The sequence below is a fragment of the Brienomyrus brachyistius genome, chromosome 15 (genome assembly GCF_023856365.1).
Source record: "Brienomyrus brachyistius isolate T26 chromosome 15, BBRACH_0.4, whole genome shotgun sequence".
NCBI lineage: Eukaryota > Metazoa > Chordata > Actinopteri > Osteoglossiformes > Mormyridae > Brienomyrus > Brienomyrus brachyistius.
In genome coordinates this window covers 11,154,993-11,175,872 of record NC_064547.1, presented here as the reverse complement: position 1 = coordinate 11,175,872, position 20,880 = coordinate 11,154,993, and the positions used below count along the sequence as shown (strand labels likewise).

At 42.5% G+C, this 20,880-nt stretch overlaps 1 protein-coding gene and 1 long non-coding RNA gene across 8 annotated transcripts in view; one reads left to right on the top strand and one right to left on the bottom strand.

Moving 5' to 3' along the window:
• The window catches only part of atp13a3 (ATPase 13A3), a 38,352-nt gene that overhangs the window by 12,837 nt on the left and 4,635 nt on the right, over window positions 1-20,880 (bottom strand). For 5 of the 6 annotated variants that reach the window (XM_048977663.1, XM_048977666.1, XM_048977664.1 and 2 more), the window contains exons 2-12: window positions 16,841-16,922; window positions 9,782-9,867; window positions 9,259-9,432; window positions 6,971-7,153; window positions 3,941-4,011; window positions 3,630-3,713; window positions 3,216-3,285; window positions 2,701-2,835; window positions 2,392-2,464; window positions 1,579-1,710; window positions 50-232 (exon numbers count right to left, since the gene is read on the bottom strand). In XM_048977663.1, the coding sequence (XP_048833620.1) occupies window positions 50-232; window positions 1,579-1,710; window positions 2,392-2,464; window positions 2,701-2,835; window positions 3,216-3,285; window positions 3,630-3,713; window positions 3,941-4,011; window positions 6,971-7,153; window positions 9,259-9,432; window positions 9,782-9,832 (1,156 nt within the window). In that variant the 5' untranslated portion in view covers window positions 9,833-9,867; window positions 16,841-16,922. Of the gene's footprint in view, window positions 1-49; window positions 233-1,578; window positions 1,711-2,391; window positions 2,465-2,700; window positions 2,836-3,215; window positions 3,286-3,629; window positions 3,714-3,940; window positions 4,012-6,970; window positions 7,154-7,514; window positions 7,614-9,258; window positions 9,433-9,781; window positions 9,868-16,840; window positions 16,923-20,880 lie in introns of those variants that run through there. The other variant, XM_048977667.1, reaches the window with a different exon arrangement.
• LOC125709348 (uncharacterized) lies at window positions 8,237-13,997 on the top strand. 2 transcript variants are annotated; one of them, XR_007382679.1, is made up of 4 exons: window positions 8,237-8,368; window positions 8,411-8,479; window positions 8,559-8,848; window positions 9,053-13,997. It is a non-coding gene; the product is annotated as an uncharacterized LOC125709348 (long non-coding RNA). The 2 variants fall into 2 exon arrangements; XR_007382678.1 differs by having other exon boundaries at window positions 8,268-8,479.

Genomic DNA, 20,880 nt, shown 5'->3' with positions numbered 1-20,880 from the left:
GCAAATATGAACTGACTTCTGGCCAACAGTGCCCCAGCCAGAGTATTACCTGTGCGGATCACCACCGCCTTGACAGGCTCCCCAGCATAGAAGCGCGTCTGGATGACGGTCGTGCCACAGAACAGCGTGTGCCTCTTATGCTCCTCTACGCTGTAGATGCCGTCGCCCGCAGAGCCCTTGGCCACCTGCCCAGGGTTGGGAAGGTTGGTCTTGGTGACGGGCACACTCTCACCTGCAGTGGGGCACCAAGGGGAACCCATTAGTTTTTCCCACCAACACACACATCAATGCCAAAAAAAAACTCACAAATTATAAAAGTGAAAAAAAGGTGTTCTTGGCTTAATCTAAATTTGTGTGATGCAATGCAATGCAATAAATATGGAACTTTTACAAATAACTACAAATAATTAAACAATCTAGAAATTATGCTGTCAGAAAGACAATGTATTACCCCAACGCATATACAATTTAATTTTAATAAGCATATTTTAATGATTTAATGATGATTAAAATTAAATTTCCGCATAATAAAATTCCTCCAAAGAAAAATACTGCTGTATAACAAAAATATTGCCATAACACTGCCCAAGATTACCTACCACACTCTAAAAGACCCTTAAAGCCCAACTTTAATTAAATTTACCCATAAAAAAATCACCAAGTTCCCCACGATGAGTGGACTGCTACCAATAAAAACTGCTAAGCAGGAAGGTCAGCAATAATAAAAAAAAAAAGTTTATTTTAGAATATTCATAAAAATCACCTCACGCCCAACAGTTTCAGAATCACTGACCTATACAATGTTCCTGGGAAGTTAGCAAAAAGATCAATGAAATCTGTTTAGATGGCAAGTGGCTGTGTTCATAACATGGTGGCTACCGCCACCTATCACTGCCGTTTCAAATTTGGGGTGATTTGTCAAGTGTAGATTGTCAGGTGTATATTTTCATCCATATAATGTATTTATGGTATTAACATCCATAAAAGATGAAATACAGTAAATCCTGAGCCTGTCTGGATGAACACAAAGCTGATATCCTGGCAGGAATTCAACAGCTCAGTCTCTCTCTGTTTTTAGTTTTTATACGAGTCAGGCTTGAAATGCTCAGCTCACACAGATACGTCGTGGAAAATGTGAGTAATGTTGAAATAGCTTTTTTTGTTTAGAATACATTACTATTACAGCACAGACACTCGACAATGGCAAATTATTTGCAAATTTTAAAAAAGGTTTAGACCAATTAAGTGAAATTGGATAAATTTCCCACCGGTCTGCAAAAGCTGCAAATACTTTTCCTTCAATTTCGATCAAATGTCTGCATCTGTCTGCAATGTCTCAATCCGTTCACACCTGTAATTAGCGCTGTCTACTTGTGAATGGATCACCTAGGATGCATGTTAATACCAGGTGTGAACAAGGCAAAATGAAACTGGTTGGCAAGTCTGCACCCTCTCAGACGTTAGTGTAGGAGGTGACCATCCATGACACAGGTAAGCTTCTTATAATCAGGATGAACTATTCACGAAATGAATATCTCTGCTAGATAAAGAAAGCGGGGGGGGGGGGGACATTGATACCCGTAAGCATGCTCTCGTTGACTATGCAGGTTCCGCTGACCAGAACAGCATCGCAAGGCATGATGGTCCCATTGGTCGGAATGACTATGACATCACCCGGTACAAGGTCAGTGGACATGGCCTCCTCGATTTCTGTGAAAAAAATTTTAATTGGTAAGGGATGGAGCAGTGAATGGGAAGACTTGAGAAATCCCCTATTTCCCCTTTTTCTGAATATCATTCGCCCAGTATTTGGACCCGCCCCCTCCCCGAGGACCTGCCCAACTCCTAACCCTCTCAGGCTGTACAACCAGCTCCCTTTAAGAAGTTAGCAAGTACTTTGCGTGACCCCTCCCTTGAGCATTTGTTCCATTAATATTTGTTATGTTAGGATATTGAAACGGCAGCTTTAAGCTGCAAATGTGTGGCGGTATCACCCAGATGCATGTGAAGCTGGGGACACAGGTCCAGGGTCACGCTAGGTGGGACAGTCCCACCTGTGCTCTTTCCAGAGCCAGGACCCGCCACAGCTTACACTGACGTTTGCAGAGGAGAAACTTGAAGAGGCTGCTGATCACAGCCTCACAGGCTGGTGCTCATTTATCTGTCCACAGGGACTGAGCCAAACCCTCAGCTTAATGCCATAAAGCATCCCTAAGTCCACCCCATCGTGAAAAAATAAAAGGATCACTTCCTCAGCTGTCTTTAAAAGGCCTTACTTAAAGTCCAAAATTTGAGGTTGCCCCCTTAAAGTTTGTTTCTCTCTATTTCCTGTACTTCCAAGGACACAGAAAAGCTGCGTGTAACCAGCAGGGCTTGAAGTTTTTCACATACCATCGCCAGCTCTGCAGACGGACACCCGGATGATACTGTGTGCTGCCACCATGTCGTGTAGCATAATGTATTGCTGGGGAAAAAGGCAAAAATTAAAAGTGAGTGTGGGGAAGCCAATCAGAAGAGTGTCCATGACACCCAACAGAGTGAGAAGGTCCTCACTAGATTCGGGCCGTCAGTAAGCGTCTCGCACCACTGACGCACTGACAGAGGATCCAAATCAAACTCCATGCTTCCTTCAGCCGCTCCCCAAACCCAAGCCCACCCAATCAGGCCACAACCAGGCCCAAACGGGCCACCCCCACTCACCTTCTTGATTGTGTACAGAGAGGTAGCTATCGATATGACGGACATTAAAACGATGGCCATGGCGTAATAGTAATATTCATCAGCGCTCCATAGAATAACACTGAAAAGCTGGAAGATGTAGAAAGGGTTCAGGACCTGCAGGGAGCAGACAGGGGCCGTTAGGACACCAATATAAGTGTGTGCCAACACTCCAGGTATTTTAAGAAATAATCATTTAATAATGGTGTTTAAAGGATGTGGTGGAATGAGAGATTTCGCATTATACCCTTTCATATAACATTTAGTTAGCAGACATTTTATTCAAAGCAACATTCAACTGAGAAAGCAAGGTGAGGCAGGGCCTGAAGCAGTAGGGGGGAGAGGGCCTCACGCACGGGCCCAGCAGTGGAATCACTCTGCCGAAAACAGGATTTGTGTAGTCCACAAAAAGTTTACTCTACTCTCAAGACAGAGATGAACGCTACCTTGGACATCAATGGAAGGTGCATTCATTAATGCCGGCATAAATGACGCACCTCTTTAATTAGCAGCTTGAAAACAGAAGGCACTTTCACCGCAATTTCGTTTATCCCGAAAAACAACCTCCTGTCAAAAAACAAGAAAAGAAAATTAATCACATGGCGCAGGTACTGCAATGATATGAGGCACAAAAAACAGTTACATTATTTACAAAGTACGTGTGTATGTGTTTCCCTGGGACTTTCCCAGATAAGTATTTGGAAGATGGAAGGAGTGATGGATGGATACATAACAAATCAGCAATGAACACATCCATGAATACAGCCAGCCCCAGCCAGAGCTAAAGGGGCATGGCGGAAGAGGCAGGGTGGAGGAGACAGGGCGGAAGTTCAGGATGGTAGGGGACAAGGTGAAGGGGGCATGGCGGAAGGGTATAGGGTGCAAGGGGCCAGAGTGACGTACACCCATACCTATACTCTTGCTGGCTTCTGGCCAGTCCAGTGCTGTGTTCCATGTGGATGGAGGAGCACGTCACTTCCAGGTCTTCCAGTCCCCTGTGCACATAAGACGGGGGCTAGGGGACACTAATAGCAATCTCCACAATATACCAGTCCGAATAGAAATTCACAAGGTGGGGGAAATGTTTGTAGGATGTCATAAAAGTTCTACATCACTATCATTATGGCAAAATCACATCACTACTTTCATGCTGGTTACATGTCTATCCCAGAAAAGCAAAAAAAAATATATATATAATTTAGAGCGAAAACGGATAACTTACATTAACACCTCAAAGTTCTGGACCTCATTATTCCAGTAGTACTTTGTGCTGTGGAGTGTAAAGTAGCGGATCTGGACAGGAGAAAAGACCATGGACATTCAGACATTCAGTAATCTCATCATGGGCATAATGCACCGGGGGGGGAGAGGACCTGTGACCTGATCAGTCACCGTCAGGTCATGTCCTCAGTTTGGGCTCCAATGGTCAGATCATGGTCCAGTGAGGCCCTTGAGTACCTGCTCACAGGGCCCCTGTCATGGGGCAACCTGTGATCTGTCCACGTGGCAGGGGGGTGATAATATTACATCTGAGGCAGGCAAGCCATATGTGGAGAACCTCACTTCACACAGAACATGCTATGATAGCTTGAGAAAAGACTGCACTGAACACGGAGGATGATCTGTCTAATGTACAGAATACCAGACAGCTGATATATTGTAAAATATTAAGAGAGACTACAAACACACAGAAAGAAGTGTGTGGTGTACAGCATTTAGAGCTACTGCATTTCTATTTCTTTGCCACTGTAGATGTTCTGCTTCTAAGCTTATCCGCGACTTCTATACATTTATCCTGCAGAACAGCCCTCCAGCCCTCACCTATGTCGTTGGTGCCAACATGCACCATGACCACTGGATCCACCTGGGCTGGGGCCAAAAGCCTGTCCACACTACTTCGGAAGGTTCCCTACCAGGCAAGACACCTTACTGAACCCTCTATCATGGGCGCACACATAACTATCTACACCTATAATAATTGAATCTCCTACTACCACTTCCCACCTCCTGGGGGGGGGGGGGGGGGGGGGGGGCGGGGGGTAGGCAGCTCCTTGGTGCCCAAGGGCCCACCTGCCTCCCCAGTCTCTTCCGGCTATGAAGCTGGAAGCACCTGAAAGCAGTTAGACACAGTCACTGCACGTGACACCGCCTCTGTGAATTGTATTCGCCCTTTTCTACGTCTATGACCTACGTTCACCCAGCGCTCTCAACCTATCTGTTCTTACATTGTTCGCAGATGAAGTCCGACTGGATGCAAACATCCAGAAGGGCCAACATCTTGCAAACACACAATAGCTTTACAAGGACTGTATTAATACCTGAGTGTTAAAACACAATAACGTTTCATAAAAAACATTTCGGAAGACATAATATTTCAGAAATCACATTTCACAAAACACTGATCCATCCATCCATCATCTCAAACCACTTTTCCTATTCAGGGTCGGGGGAAGGCTATGGGCGCAAGGTGGAAAACAACCCATGACATGGTGCCAACCTATCAGAGGGCACACACATACACACCATTAAAACAACAATGATATTCCACAAAACACAATAACATTTCAGAAAATAATGACAAGCCAGACAATGGAACAATTCAGAAAACATTACAACAAAACTATAAACTGAAACTGTAGGTACTTATTAAATCTTATGGCCTTGACACTGATTGGATGCTTAGTAAATAATTCATAAAGAGGACTCTGAAATGGTAGTTAGGCACAGATAAAACAAACAGTATCCCAAAATTTTGCTGTGCCAGTTGAGAGTTTTAAAAGCGACCACAGACACCAAAACTAAACCTAGGAGGGCAGAGAGAACATTTACAGGTAAGGTTAGTCATGTTCTACTGTTGTAGAATTACGTTTCAGCTTGCATATGCTGTATTTTCAAAGGACAAAATTCGTAAATGTTTAATTTAAAAGGCGATTCCTCTTATAAATTCCTCATTCACCATATATAAGAAGTCTCAAAATACCAGCCTGCAACATGTTTATAATTCATTTTTAAATCTGACCGCAGATTGACCTTTCGCTTTCCACATAATGAAAAACAACATAATGTTAATCTACATTGGCAAGCTCCACAAATTTAACCACATTTTCTGGATGAAAATGAATTATTAGCTTATTTTCTTTACTTATTGCGGTGCGCTGTCTTGTACACTGCTATATTTAAATAAATGCTAAGTTCAGATTTAAATGTGTAGCAATTCTTTAGTTTTGATATTTTTACTTTTACTTGAGTTCTATTATAATGTATGGTTTTCACTTGACTAACATCGTGGTGTTATATCTGTGTGTATGAAAATATAGTAGTACTTCTACCACTGACAATTCATGCCTAACTACTGTTAGATTACAATTTCATAGTCCTCTTGATGATATACTGAGCATCCAGTTAGTGACAAGGCCATGAGATTCAATAAGTACCTACCTTTTCCAATTTTTCTTAATGTTGTAGTGTTTTCGGAATTGTTGTGTTTTCCAATATTATGTGTTAAATGTGTTATGGGAAATGTTGCGTTTTTTTAAATATATTGTTGTGTTTCGTGAAATACTGTTATGTTTTCCAAAATGTTGTGTTTTGTTATATATCATTGTGTTTTGACCCTCGGGACCACCGTAGTCAATAATCAAACAGAAGCTTTATCAGAATAAATTACCCCAATCCGACAGAACCAGAACTATAACTTGTTGAAGATACTTTTAAACATTATATGGGTCACAGGAATAGATATCTTGATAAAACTGACATCTGTATTGTGCTTGCTTTCTAATATTAAATGTAAACAGTTGGCTATCATTTAATGAAGTTAAGTCTTTGCAGAAGAACTGCGTGGCAATACCGGATGCGGGCCAGTGTACATACACAGAAGATCTAATCTGATTCTACACTTTGGACACGCAAACTCAAATCATGGTATTTTGCTTTAATATAAACTGTGTATTGGGAGCCATTAGTTGGAATGATTTCATTCTGAATGTGTGCATGCAAGCATGGCTACTGAAAGGAGAGGGAGGGAAAAATCACATAGCATACTAAACATGTCACGTGCCTCAGTCTTCCCCTAGATAATCAATTGTAATTTAGTACTGGAAAAAGATTCTGGAAAAAGAGTGAAACTGGGAACTACTTCTTACTTATTCCCCTTAAAGCATGCAGTAACTCCTTCAGAATAAGTTAGCTGAGACTAAAGATATGGACTTGTGTCTGTGTCGGTGAGTGTCTGCGTATGTTTTGCTCCTACCTCCAGAGGCTGGTACTCCGCCTGGAACTTCCTAATGAGCTCTCCCGGGGGGCTGCCTGAGGGGAGGGGGGTGTGGCCATTAGCCATGGCCGAGGTGGTCTGGGAATCCAGGTTGTCGAAAGGGTTCCTGCCCGCAGCCAGCATCACACGCACCCTGGCGAGGAACCACCGTCTGAACTCATCCTGTAACACAGAGCCATCCCCAGAGGAAGTTAGATGCTTCCGTGACGCATGACGCGAAGGGAACGTTTATGGCAAACCCCATGGCATTTACTGTGTTTACAGTGCTGCACAAACACCAGTTACTCAATGGAATGCAAACCAGAGGTTACAGGGCATGTTATGGCATAAAGAGAAAAGGCAACTGGCTAGGCAGTAAAATCATACTTTACATATATAAATATATTAAATAAATTAGCTTGGCTTCTCAGAGACATGTTTTGGTAAATGAAACAGAAAACTCACAGGCAGCTTTTGGGTAACATCACAAATATGAAGTAAAATTAGACTATTTTTAAAATTATACTTAATTATACTGTAATACCCAAATGCCACAATGGCTTTGGCACATCAGGGAAGACTCAGAACGCAACCAGTTCCTGGAGCTAAGGAAAGAAACTTCAGGCATCAGAACAGCAACATGTCGACTAGTACAAGCCTATACATGCATGATTAAGATGCTCAGTTTTGTCTGTCTCACGGTGATGGAGAGGGAAAGTACAGATTTGAAGTTTTTGCAATATTTGAGAGTAGAAAATGAACTGTACAGCTAAACAGAACTTAATATCTAGCAAGAGGGCCTGCCAAATTATTTGTGATAAGTGAGTAATTGACGTCAGACACCTGGTCTCTTTAATTTAATTAATTAGTTAAATAACTTGATGAGGAATTTATTAGCCGAATACAGTATGCATGGTCAATAAGTTAATGGGGATATCTGATGGTTGCTGCAAATTCGGGGGTGACTTTAGGAAAGGTTTTGAAAGGACAAGCTGACACTCTGACCGACACAAAATCACACTTTTGAACAAAGATCATTTAAGGTAATTTAAGCTGATGCTGCTGAATGAGGAGGCACCTAGGGAGGTGTGTGATAGCAAGGTACACAATGAGGCACTTGAAAACTTGTGTGATGACGACCTGCACGATGAGGAGGCACTTGAGGAAGTGTGTGATGACATGCACGATGAGGAGGTGACTGATGACGCGTGATGGCGAGGTGCACAATAAGGAGGCACCTAAGGAGGTGCATGACGGCAAGGTATGAGATGCAGAGGCACCTTATGAGATACCTTGCCATCTCCACCTCCTCAAGTGTAAGCAAAGTGGAGGCGCCTGATGAGGTGTGTGATGGCGAGATGCGCAATGAGGAGGCTCCTGAGGAGATGTGATGGTGAGGTGCATGATGAGGAGGCTCCTGAGGAGGTGTGTGATGGCGAGGTGCACGATGAGGAGGCTCCTGAGGAGGTGTGCGATGGTGAGGTGCACGATGAGGAGGCTCCTGAGGAGGTATGATGGTGAGGTGCATGATGAGGAGGCTCCTGAGGAGGTGTGTGATGGTGAGGTACACGATGAGGAGGCTCCTGAGGAGTGCGATGGTGAGGTGCACGATGAGGAGGCTCCTGAGGAGGTGTGTGATGGTGAGGTGCACGATGAGAAGGCTCCTGAGGAGGTGTGATGGTGAGGTGCACGATGAGGAGGCTCCAGAGGAGATGTGATGGTGAGGTGCACGATGAGAAGGCTCCTGAGGAGGTGTGTGATGGTGAAGTGCACGGTGAGGAGGCTCCTGAGGAGGTGTGTGATGGTGAAGTGCACGGTGAGGAGGCTCCTGAGGAGGTGTGTGATGGTGAGGTACACGATGAGGAGGCTCCTGAGGAGGTGTGATTGTGAGGTGCACGATGAGGAGGCTCCAGAGGAGGTGTGATGGTGAGGTGCACGATGAGGAGGCTCCTGAGGAGGTGTGATGGCGAGGTGCACGAGGAGGAGGCTCCTGAGGAGGTGTGTGATGGCGAGGTGCACGATGAGGAGGTTCCTGAGGAGGTGCATGATGGTGAGGTGCATGATGAGGAGGCTCCAGAGGAGGTGTGATGGTGAGGTGCACGATGAGGAGGCTCCAGAGGAGATGTGATGGTGAGGTGCACGATGAGGAGGCTCCAGAGGAGATGTGATGGTGAGGTGCACGATGAGGAGGCATCTGATGAGGTGGGTGATGGCGAGGTAAGCGAAATGAGGGCACCTGATGAGGTGTAAGATGCACCATGAGGACACACAGCCGGTGCGGTACGTACGGTGGAGCGCAGCAGCAGCACCTGGGCATCGCGCACGCTGCTCCGTGTGCACGTGCTCTTCACGCACCACTCAGGCAGCCAGTAGAGCAGCAGCAGCAGGAAGCCGCCACTCGCCATCACACCCAGGGCCACCAGCAGCAGCTTCCAGCGGCTCAGTCTATAGCCGGACACCTCCTGCGAGGGCCGACCAGGGACGGGGGTTAAGATCAGGACCACTCACAGTGGACCCCATGTTATTAGGACAGAGGAAGGGAGGGCTCTGAGTGATCTCATTACAGGAATCTGCTCGGGGCCAACACCATCAGCAGGAATATGTTATTATTATTTCACACTATTCAAATTTGTACAAAATACATGATAAACAGTAATTTTACTTCAGTATGTATTATGAAAATCAGAAGATATAATTATTTTTTTCTAATTAAAAATGTTACTAGTGGCATATAGAACCATGTACTACAAAATCCATGCATCATCCACAGATTCCATGCCACCCTAACTGACATGAATAAGAGCTTCTCACCATCTCATCCTCCAGTCCCTTGTTCACAATCTTCTGGTCGTCCACTTCCATCTCACAAGGTAGCGCTGATGACAGCTACTCATACACTGAAATGAGTCAAATGAGGCTTCAAACACACGGTAGACACAATTCCATCCTGCCGATCCTCCACAGCGTTCCCAGGGTCATTAGGAGTGTTTAATATCTGTAGTCAGACTAGAGTCACACATAGACACCACAGCCTGAAAAAAGCAACATGACTGCTATAACAAAAACATCTGAGGAAGCAGGCAGAGACCGTAATTGGGGACAAAGGGCCTTTTGCTCAGAGACTCACTCCGCAAAGCAAGGGATTTGAATCTGCAACCGTGACTCACGGGCACAGTGTCTTAACCTGCAGAGCCACACACCACCCCATGCATTTGTGACAAATTACATTTAGGAAGAAGGGCAACAGGAAGGTGTGAAGGAGACACACCTGGGCCAGCAAGTGACGTAGAGGAGCAAGGTGCAGGCTACTGCCCCATGATAGCAATGAGCCCCAAGATAACAGCGAGCTCCCATTATAAATACAGTAAAATCCACTTATATTGGACTTCAAGGGATCTGGCAAAGCAGTCCGTTATATCCAAAGTCCGTTACTTGTAGAGTTGCTGTATGCCCAAAACACAACTACAGGACACCATTTACGCATGCCACACCCCAGCAGACACACTTGTGGTATAGATTATTATATTGTCCATCCATCCATCCATCCATATATTGTACAAGTAGTAATCCAACTCAATCTCCAGATGCATGACTATTAATAATCCTGACTACGTATCTGCGCTGGATATCACCGGCACGCCACGCACCTCGTAGGTGAAACCTGCATGTCTGTTATAACTGAACAAAACTACAGCTAAAAGTGGCCCTGGGGACCACATTGTTTGTCCGTTATAACCGAAATTCCGTTATATGTGAGTCCACTATATCCGATGCTTTTTCTGCATGTTCATAAAAGGCCCACGGCCGGGACCAGCGGACCTCGTCCATTATAGACGATATTCTGTTATAAGCAAATCCACTATAACGAGGTTTTACTGTGTAAGTGTAAAAAAAAAAGACAGCAAGAAATGTATCTGATTATCAAAACAACCCTTAGCATTGCTGTTGAGTGTTAGCCCAGCCTCACTCTGAACTGATCTGTTGACATTATCATGCCAGGGTTGCAACATGTTTCGCACGCAACCTATGCCAGCATCTAAACAGATAACACAAAATATGCAGCCCCCTGTTGCGTCTCTATGAGCTCCGCCTAGGGGCAGCAGCTGGAGTCTGTACCACAGTGCGTCAGCCAGTTAGCTGTCAGCAATGCCTAATACACTGATAAGAGCACTGAAGTCAGGGCACACCCTGCCCATTGACTCCCTACAGGCAGCAACTATTTATGCTGTAACCTCTCTGCTATTGCCGGCAATTTTCTATGGGTGATGTAGAGTGCCACTGTGTGGGAGGCTAACGAACATGTGACCTCTGCAAGGCTGAAAGGGATGTCAGATGTGGATCTAAGGAAAGTGAAAGAAAAGGACGAGTATGTGGAAAAGTGAAACTCCACGGTGAAAGAAAGAAAGAAAGAATATTGCACATAGCTGGCAGCACTTGGTTAAGAAAAATAAGCATTTCCCAGCATAGTACAGTTAGAGCCATCAATATTCCAAGCTGATATAATTTAAACTCATGGTACACAGGCCTTAAAAACATCAGGTAAGCTTTTGAGTTAACCAGCTTGTAAGGCTGGGTGATTTAAACAGCTGGCCAGAAGCAGACAGGTTACCACAATGCAAAGTAGGCAATTAATTACTGTACCGTTAATGTTATGTATAAAAAGACCCAAAATGTAAGTGGACCACTTGATTACTATAGGTAAATTATTTTAAAAGTATTTCTACAGGAACGATTGTCCCAAGCTATTTGATCCATGTAAGCAGTTGATCACTACAACCATGAACTCTATAAGCAGTTCCCACTCTATTCTAAATATGTTGGAACAAATAGGTGATATTACCTTTGGTAAGTGAAACTGTTTTTTCGCAGTGTTTACATTTGACTTCTTTTTGTTCGGTGTCATCTTCACTAAAGCCACTAAAGTAGAGACAGTACCACCTTTATAACCAACCTCTACATACACAGACATCTTCCTGTATTATTCAACAAGTTAAAAAGATAATGGCAATGTGTTTTTTTTTTAAATGCTTCAGAAAAATAGGGTAGGAGGATAAACAAAGTCAAATCAGAAATTATTACATTATCTTGCTTTGTGTGTAGCCTAAAAAGCAATTCATAGTTCACTTTTACTTGTGCTGTGGACGATCATGCATGCAGCAGCTTGCGTTTGTATTACATTTGGCTGCAGACAAGATGGTCACGGCCGGTGCTGCGTACAGCAGTGATATTGCACCAGACCAGGAGAGGGTAGTTGTATTGCAACAAAACAAGTACAAGCAGTGTAGTGAAACAGGTAAACTTTTATCAACAGTTTTAAACTTATGAGTCCAGGCTTGGGCAGCACTACTGTGAAATGGGATACAACAGTATATTAAAATCTTGTGGAATAGTGCTATTTTTTAAAATACAAAAAAATATACAAAATACTTTTTAAAAATTAGATACAGCTGTTTATCATAACTACTACAAGAATTATTCTATACACAGATAGCCCCTCATTAATAAATTTACGTCATGTCCCCTTGTCCGTAATTGAAAACGCACAAAGAAAAGTGAAGTATGAATTGCCGTTAAGCCTACTTCCCCAACAAAGGCGATAATTGCTGGTGAGTCACTGTCAAACACCAACACTGGGCTACAATATCAATAATATTGATTATTCATGATTTCTCCATAGCACAACGGTCTAGTGCTAGACTGACGTCATGAATGCCACTGCACTGGTTTCAACTGTAGCCAAGTGACCTACAAGCAGTCCACTTCATGAATAAAAAGAAAATTCACTTGCAACTCAGTTTTCCTTACTGTCCTGCATTTTAACTTAAAATGCTGTATTCATATCAGTCTAGAGTGGATTTAAAGGGATAGGTTGCTTTTTGTAAGATTAACAGATTGGAATGCACTACAAGTTTTACTTTTGATACTTTTAAATTAAGGGTACCACTAATGCTATTTTTTCATGGATTAATTTATCAACTATTTTACGATTAATCAACCAATCAAAACAATTAACTTTCCTCCAGAAAATCAACTTGACTAATTTATTTTCACGACAACAAACTGTACGTCACTGCAGTGCTTAAGATAACAAAGGATCACTTTGACACCTGTGGGCATATATAAAGTCCCCAAATTCGAAAAGCAGATTGAATCTCTATGATATTTTAGACAGACATACTGTGACTGCCAAAAGTTAGTAATCTGTATAAATTCAGCACATCCTTATGCATTTTAAAATTCAGTTAGTGAGCATGCTACTGTTTTGGTAAATCATGGAAGCAATAAGCACTGCAGTGGCTGAAGTGGCGATACTTTTTGCAAATTGGTCATGTTTTTTTTAGTTAATATAGTTTAAATTTTTTTTCCCAGCTCACGAATTATTCTCTTTTATTTAGTGTCCGATTGTTTGTTTTAGTTTATGATAAAAACACTAGTCCCAAGAAGCCCAAACCACATGAATACACATTCCGGCTTCGTCAATCAACATAAAATAAGCAGAGATTCTAGCCAAAACATTTTCACAAACCCTTATTTAATGGAAATTCTAAGGTAGCAGGCAGGGAGCTTTATAGCTTTAATAATGAGTGTATGTAGCAGTTAGAATGACAAAAGATATTTAAAAGCCTTTTGCCTTTTCTGCCGGTTTATCATCCAGAATAGCGCCTGTGCTTTACCTCTTCAAGTGCTCATGAATAGCACTGTCACAGTGGTATGCCTTTGAATCTTTGAACAATATAAAATCATCATTTGGTTTGATAATTTCAAACCAACTGGGACGTTATAACTATATGAACTCTAATGAATCTCAGTATAAATGCAGTTTCATGCTCCCCGGTCGCCCAAAGGAGGATGGGGTCCCCTTCAGAGTCGAGGTTCCTCTCGAAGTTTCTTCCCACTAGAGGGAGTTTTTCCTTGCCACTGTCGCCTCAGGCTTGCGTGGTGGGGTTCGGGCCGGTTAAATGTAAAGTGCTTTGTGACAATGACTGTTGTTAAAAGTGCTATATAAATAAAATTGAATTGAATTAAATTAATTTGAACTACTACCATAATTATGTAGCGATATTAAAGGAAAACATTTGTTTTAAATCAGCGGTGGCCAATCTTACCCACAAAGGGCCGGTGTGTATGCAGGTTTGTGGGATAACCCTTAGGTCAGCTGGTCAAAACCAGGTGTGAGGACTCTTCGGCCAATCAGTCTTCTAATTAGTAATCTAATAAGGGAGTTGCAGTGAAAACCCGCATACACACCAGCCATTTGCGGATAAGATTGGCCACCCCTTTTTTTAAGTATTGAAGTGACTCAAAGAAAAGTAAAAGTAATTTTACTAAAATCGTGGATTTAAAATATGAATGTCAACCCATCAGCATTGATGTCGTCAACTACACCAACTACTATTTACCCCAAAGCCACCCTAGGTAGGAGGCTGTCTCCAAAACAACTTCATGGTTCAAATCAGCTGTTTATTCAGATAAGCCTTTCTGTACACCTCTGATATATGGGGCTATTATTTTTGCATTGTACTGTTCCTGCTGGCTTTAATGAGTCTGGCTGTTCTCCTCTGACCTCCCTCATTAGCAAGGTGTTTTTGGCAACAGAACATCCACAGACTGCACCATTCTCTACATGAAAATCCCAGGAGGGTGGCTGCTTCTGAGCTCATGGAACAACCACGTCAGACACATACATTTACACTCCTGGTGGCCTATTGAACATGACACACGCATATACTCTGTGTATTTTTGTGTATTCAGCCAGAAGAGTGGGTGTTTGCATTAACAAGCAGATGTGCCTAATAAATTGGTCACTAAGCATAAGTACAATAGGGTGACTCCCTGTGCAAAGCAGGTCACAGGACAATTGACCTGCTCTTTTCTTGTTTAACTATTGTCATAAAAGGCGCTGATTAAATCAGCTACCACAAATTGACATTTTTCCCTTTTTCCCTGACGCTTCTATGCAATATTTCATGAAAGGATTCAGCCATTTCTTTTTTGTTTTTATTAGCTATATAAACTAATATTAGCTATATTACTTATTATGATGACCTGCTGAATAGTTGCTGAAACCAAAACAATAAGAGAATTATGCCTCATTCAGACACAGACATGCAACGCAAACACACACACACACACACACACACACACACAGACACACAGACACACGCATATACTCTGGCACACAGTCGCACACAATACTGCACACTATACACGGTACACATATGGACAGGCACAGACTCACACACAGAGAAAGACACACACATACAAAGACATGGACACAAACAAAGACGGATGCTGATAGAGAGAAACACGACTCCACCACGCATCCCTGCCCCCCTTCTCTGCAATGATGGTCATGGAGCTTGGGGCTGCCCTGCTGCTGGTCATGAGGGCTGCCGCAGGGTCCCATGGGATGACTGTCTCCTCTCGGAGGACAGGAATCATCAGCAATGAAGCAGAGCTGTGGCTGATTCAACAATCACACATCACCAAACGGGGGGGTGGGGGGGGTGGGAGGACCTCTTGGACCACACCCTGAACTATACCACAGACCCTGATCTTATCTGTGGTGGGATATTTTTGCTTGGGACCAAACCCTTCCTACTATTTAAAACAGGAGGCCAGTTGATGGGGCTGCATTTCAGAGGAAGCAAGGCATATTTTAGAAAGAGGGGAAAATAGGATCCTGAACAGGGCTTCCAAGCATTGAGGCTTGAGGACAGGAATGATTCTAAACAGAAAAACTAGGTTAAACCAGAAAGGGGGGGGGGGGCTGTATTCCCCCGATTTTTAAGCCTTAGTCCTCCCACACCTACAACTTCTGCAATTTCTAGAATTATTGGATGGATCATATTGGATGGGTATTTAATAAGTACAGTGGGTTATGCAGTTTTACACTGCATTACAACATCCAACACATTTCACATCTACACTTTCCTTTGCTGTCAGAGTACACTCCTTCACTGTGTCCCCTAAATGCTAGCACGCAACAACCCAAGAATTAAATCTCACTAATCAGCCTAGCTTACTGTGTCATTGTGTTGGCTAAAAATGCACACCTTCGCTAATCAAACTAGCAGTCCTCACGAAGGGTGGCACTTTCTGTGAATCAGTGAATCACATAATGTATATCAGGGGTGTCCAATCCAGCTCCTGAAGAGCTACCACCCTGCAGAGCTTAGGTGCAGCTCTAATTTAACACACCTGATACCGATAGCCAGACCCTTCAGTTATATCTCAATATTAGAGTCAGCTATGTTGAAGTTAAGCTAGTTCTAATACTGAGATATAACTGAAGGGTCTGATTATCTGTATATGTATGTAAAAAAACAAATAAAAATGTTAGCACTTCAGTCTACCTCAAAGCTGAATTTCATTTTGTAAGTTACATCACAGTTTCTCAATTTGTTTACTGAGTTTGAGGTTTTGTAGATATAGGATATAGGTCTAACAGATATATGTTGATCTAAAAGTTTACTTTGATTTTCTACATTTAAGAATACCAAAAAATTTGCATGCATTTGTAACATTTTATTTACCGAGTTCAAGAGTTTCTTCAATGTTTGTTTATTGCATCTTGCCAATGTTAGGTCAGTTTTCATCAAAGATGATGCTTTCTTTGTTTTATGTATATCAAGGTGAGATCGGTGCTTTATCCTTATTTCATTTGTGTCATTTTCATTGTTGCACTGACATTAAAATTACTGCCTGTGTGTCTCGATAAAGTGGCTAAATTCTACATAAGGTGGTTAAATCCAAAAGAAAGTGGTTAAATTCACTAAAATAAAACTAAAATAAAATTTATCATGACACATTTATCAACTATATCACTCAGCCCTAGATACAAGTGTAGGTGAGAAGCTCAGTCCTTACCTTTGGACCCAGGGCACAGAGGTCCAGGGCAACCCCGTCTCTCCCACTGTAGTCGTTTCCCTCACAACACCAACCTGGATTCCTGAACACAGCAGGAAGGGGAAGCCTTCATGAGTAAAACAGCCATTTAAATCTTTTCAGCTGATCCACCAACATCCAGTGAATGTGTCATTAATTACACTGACAAATGACAGCTGGAAAGAGAGCCTGACAGAGGCACGAGCCACAGAAGCACTTCAAGGGCATCATGCTGTATCCATCCATCCATCCATCCATCCATCCATTTTCCAAACCACTTATCCTACTGGGTCGCGGGGGGTCCGGAGCCTATCCCGGAGCAATGGGCACGAGGCAGGGAACAACCCAGGATGGGGGGCCAGCCCATCGCAGGGCACAGTCACACACCATTCACTCACACATGCACACCTATGGGCAATTTAGCAAGTCCAATTAGCCTCAGCATGTTTTTGGACTGTGGGGGGAAACCAGAGTACCCGGAGGAAACCCCACGACAACATGGGGAGAACATGCAAACTCCACACACGTGACCCAGGCGGAGACTTGAACCTGTGTCCCAGACGTGTGAGGCAACAGTGCTAACCACTGCACCACTATGCCACCCCCAATTGACTCACGCTGGAGAGACAAGGTCGAACAAGGAGCTCGTCACAATAACGACGCACTCATGTTCATCATCCAGGTTAGGAATCCAAGTGCAGATCCAATAAAGACAGAGACAGGCCAAAGGTCCAGCATCCAGGGCAGCACTTGCTGCAATCTGAACGACTCAGGGCAAAAGCCTTTGAAGCATAAAGTGAGGCTGAAGTTACTTTTGCGTAGCGAGTAGATAAACGCAGCCACTATTTCTCTGGGAGGATGTATGATTACAGAAAATATGAAACAGGCCTCTCAAAACAATAACAGCAGACAGTGGACACCAGAACCACTGAAATAACAGGATAACTTTTCAAACTAAGTTTAAAAAAGGCGATGGGGAGATGCTTCAGACACATACATCCATACATAATTATAATGATTTGTTAGTTGGACTTAGGCATAAACATTTTGCGCAGTCAGTCAAGCACGAAAATGGACTGTAACTATGACTGTGGCCTGACGTTTAAGGCCGAAAAGGCCTTTCAGATAAAAGGTATTGTTTCCAACAATACTGCACAGACAAAGACTCTCAAAGAGAGGTCCCAGCTGTTTATCTACCGATCAATGTGAAACTTCATACATATTCACAGTCATGATTTACTAGATGCAATTTCAGAAAAAGAGTTGTGGGTTAAATGTATGATATAAGAACAGACTGTACCGCAAAGTGCCAAACCAACAAATACAAAAACAGAAATTGTAGCTACATCATAGGGTGCTTTTCAAAGTACCAGATACCATACATTGGATAAGAAAGTACCAAAAGTATGGTATTCAAGGTGTCGGTTTTCCACTGGCGTGAAAATTGGTATCAGTGCACTGAATTACAGTGCAAGGTGGAGTATTTTGTAATGAATTTGAAAAATGGTTATAGTATATTATAGGGCTGGATGTGCGATATTAATATGAACATCGCATGTTATGCACAAGCAATTCTTACATTGCTAGTCAGCTGGATTAAGATCAGGTTTTTTCTTACTTTCAGTTCTGTGTGGACATTATAGTGCATGGAGTTTAAGTTTCGCTAAAACATCTTTATTTAAAAAAAACTTAGTTTACCTCCGCTGCTTTTATATGAGCGCTGCATGCGTTCTCCGAGTCTTTGTTTTGTAAACACCACAATTACAACAAAATCACACTGTAATATTTTACAAAATTTTAATACCGTGCAGCCGTAATACATTATACAAAATATTATTTCCTGTTATGTTATCCTGATCTTCTTGCATCTGTTCTTCCGACCAGATCGCAGTTAAAGCTTGGGTCTTGGGTTACTTCATTTGTCCATGCATCCATTGTTGTTTATTTATATAATAATATGGTTTCAGAGGCAGGCTATTTGCATAACCAATCAACAAAAAAAAGCACTAAAACGTACCCCAGCTGTTTTGGCACTTATGGTACTGGTAGTCAATGGAAAAGGGAAGGTACCGAAAGTACTGTACAAAAAAAGTACAGTGCTTGGTGCAATGGAAAAGCGGCCATATTAAACACAACTGAGAAAGGCTGGAATGGCCAATATTGTCATGTGAATGGGTATACATACACTTTATTTACTTATTTTATTAACTGACAATACCTCACCCCTTCATCAGAAGAAAGTCGATTCCTGCTTAGAAACATTCCACTCAGCAACTTGCAGCAGCTCTTATCCAAGACAGGACAAAAGGCAACATGCCTCATCAAAGCTGTGATCCAGCTTGGTAACAATAAGTATGACCTAATGGCGGCAGCAATAATTCACGGAAAACCTCTGGAGGAAAAGTGGTTTGTCAGAGCAGTACTTTCAGCTCAATACACTTTCCTTATCACTTCCTAGTCCATTATAACAAGGCCTTTTGTTCCCAAAACTCTATGTCACTCCAACTGTCGGCACTAGTCCAAAACGCCACTCTGGGGTCTTGGGTTTATCCCGCCCCTGATCTTTAACCCCCCCCGAGGATCTTTGTCCTCGTAAGTGATTTCATGCTGGAGGGTTATGTTTACTGTTAAAGAATGTAAGTAGCATTTAGCAAAACCATTTAAAATAATAACCACAGGAAACAGAAATAGGCAAGACTGTTACTTGAGATTTTCAGTGATAAAATGTAAAATTTCATCTAATACCTAAAATCCAGTATTTAACACATTTTCTGGTAGCACTTCAGTCATGTGCATGTGACACGACTTAAAAAAAATTATAAAATAAAAAAAGCCCTGTCAGATTTCCCACTTTGTGCTACATAAGCAGTCTGGGATATTATCCATTAATCTACCACATGAGACCAAGTACACCAGCCGGAGCTCAATCAGAGTATGAAGAAAGACTAGATAAAAAAGGGGAAATACAAAAACTCTAGAAAAGTTGCTCTTAAACTCGACCCTCGGGACCCACTGCCCGGCTTGTAATAAAGACAATAAACTAATCAACACATTTCAAGTATGACATGCATATTTCCTAACAAAAAAATCGATCAGTCTCAAAACTCTCAAAAAAAAAACCTGACATATTGCAAGCAGTCTTGTGATTTGCATGAGAAGAATTGGTGAATTCCTTTTGAGAATGACAAAGCTCAGCCAATTTCCTGACCACATGTATGCATTTGCTGTGACAATGCTTTCAGAAGCATCAGTTGAAACCATCTTGGAAGTTACCCTCACCGCACGGGTGGCTTTTAAATCATTATTTTGTCCGACAGCAAGGTACAAGTTATTGGGATGGATGAACAGATGTCTGCCTGATTTGACTTAGGATGGCGATCCGAGACAACAAACAAAAGCTGAAGACAAAATAATCAGCAGCTAAGACCTTCATAAATGGCAACATGTTTTATGTCATGTTTGAGAAAAGTCTCACTTTGAAAGACCACAGAGGGGGATAAGGGGTGGAAGAATGTGCGATGTGTTTAAGAACAACAAACCAGAACATATCAGGACACACCGAGTAGAAATGATAATGAAGCCAAATGTCCCATTGACCCAAACGCATTTCATACAAGATGTATCGACCACAGGAAAAAGGAAGAACCCTTTGCCAATAAGACAAGAGGTTCCAAATAAATTCAGAAATATCTACCAGGAAAGGCCCAAGGCTGATTGTGCAATTTGGATCCTGCAGAGAGTCCTGTGTCCAGCACCACCGTGACTCAATGGTACATACAGGTCTTTGCCAATATGAATCATAATCCACAACCCTGTCAGACATCAGCCAAGACCCTGGAAGGTTGCATTAAGCTTCAAAATGAGATCACAAACTAAGTATCTGCTGTGAATCTCAAATTTTAATTTGGCGTGATTTAACAAGACTTCTGCAGAGATACACTGACACCATCATTGATCATTGTACAATGTCTGTGAAAGACAGAAGGAAACTAAAATAGCCTATTGGTTAACAACTGTCTCTA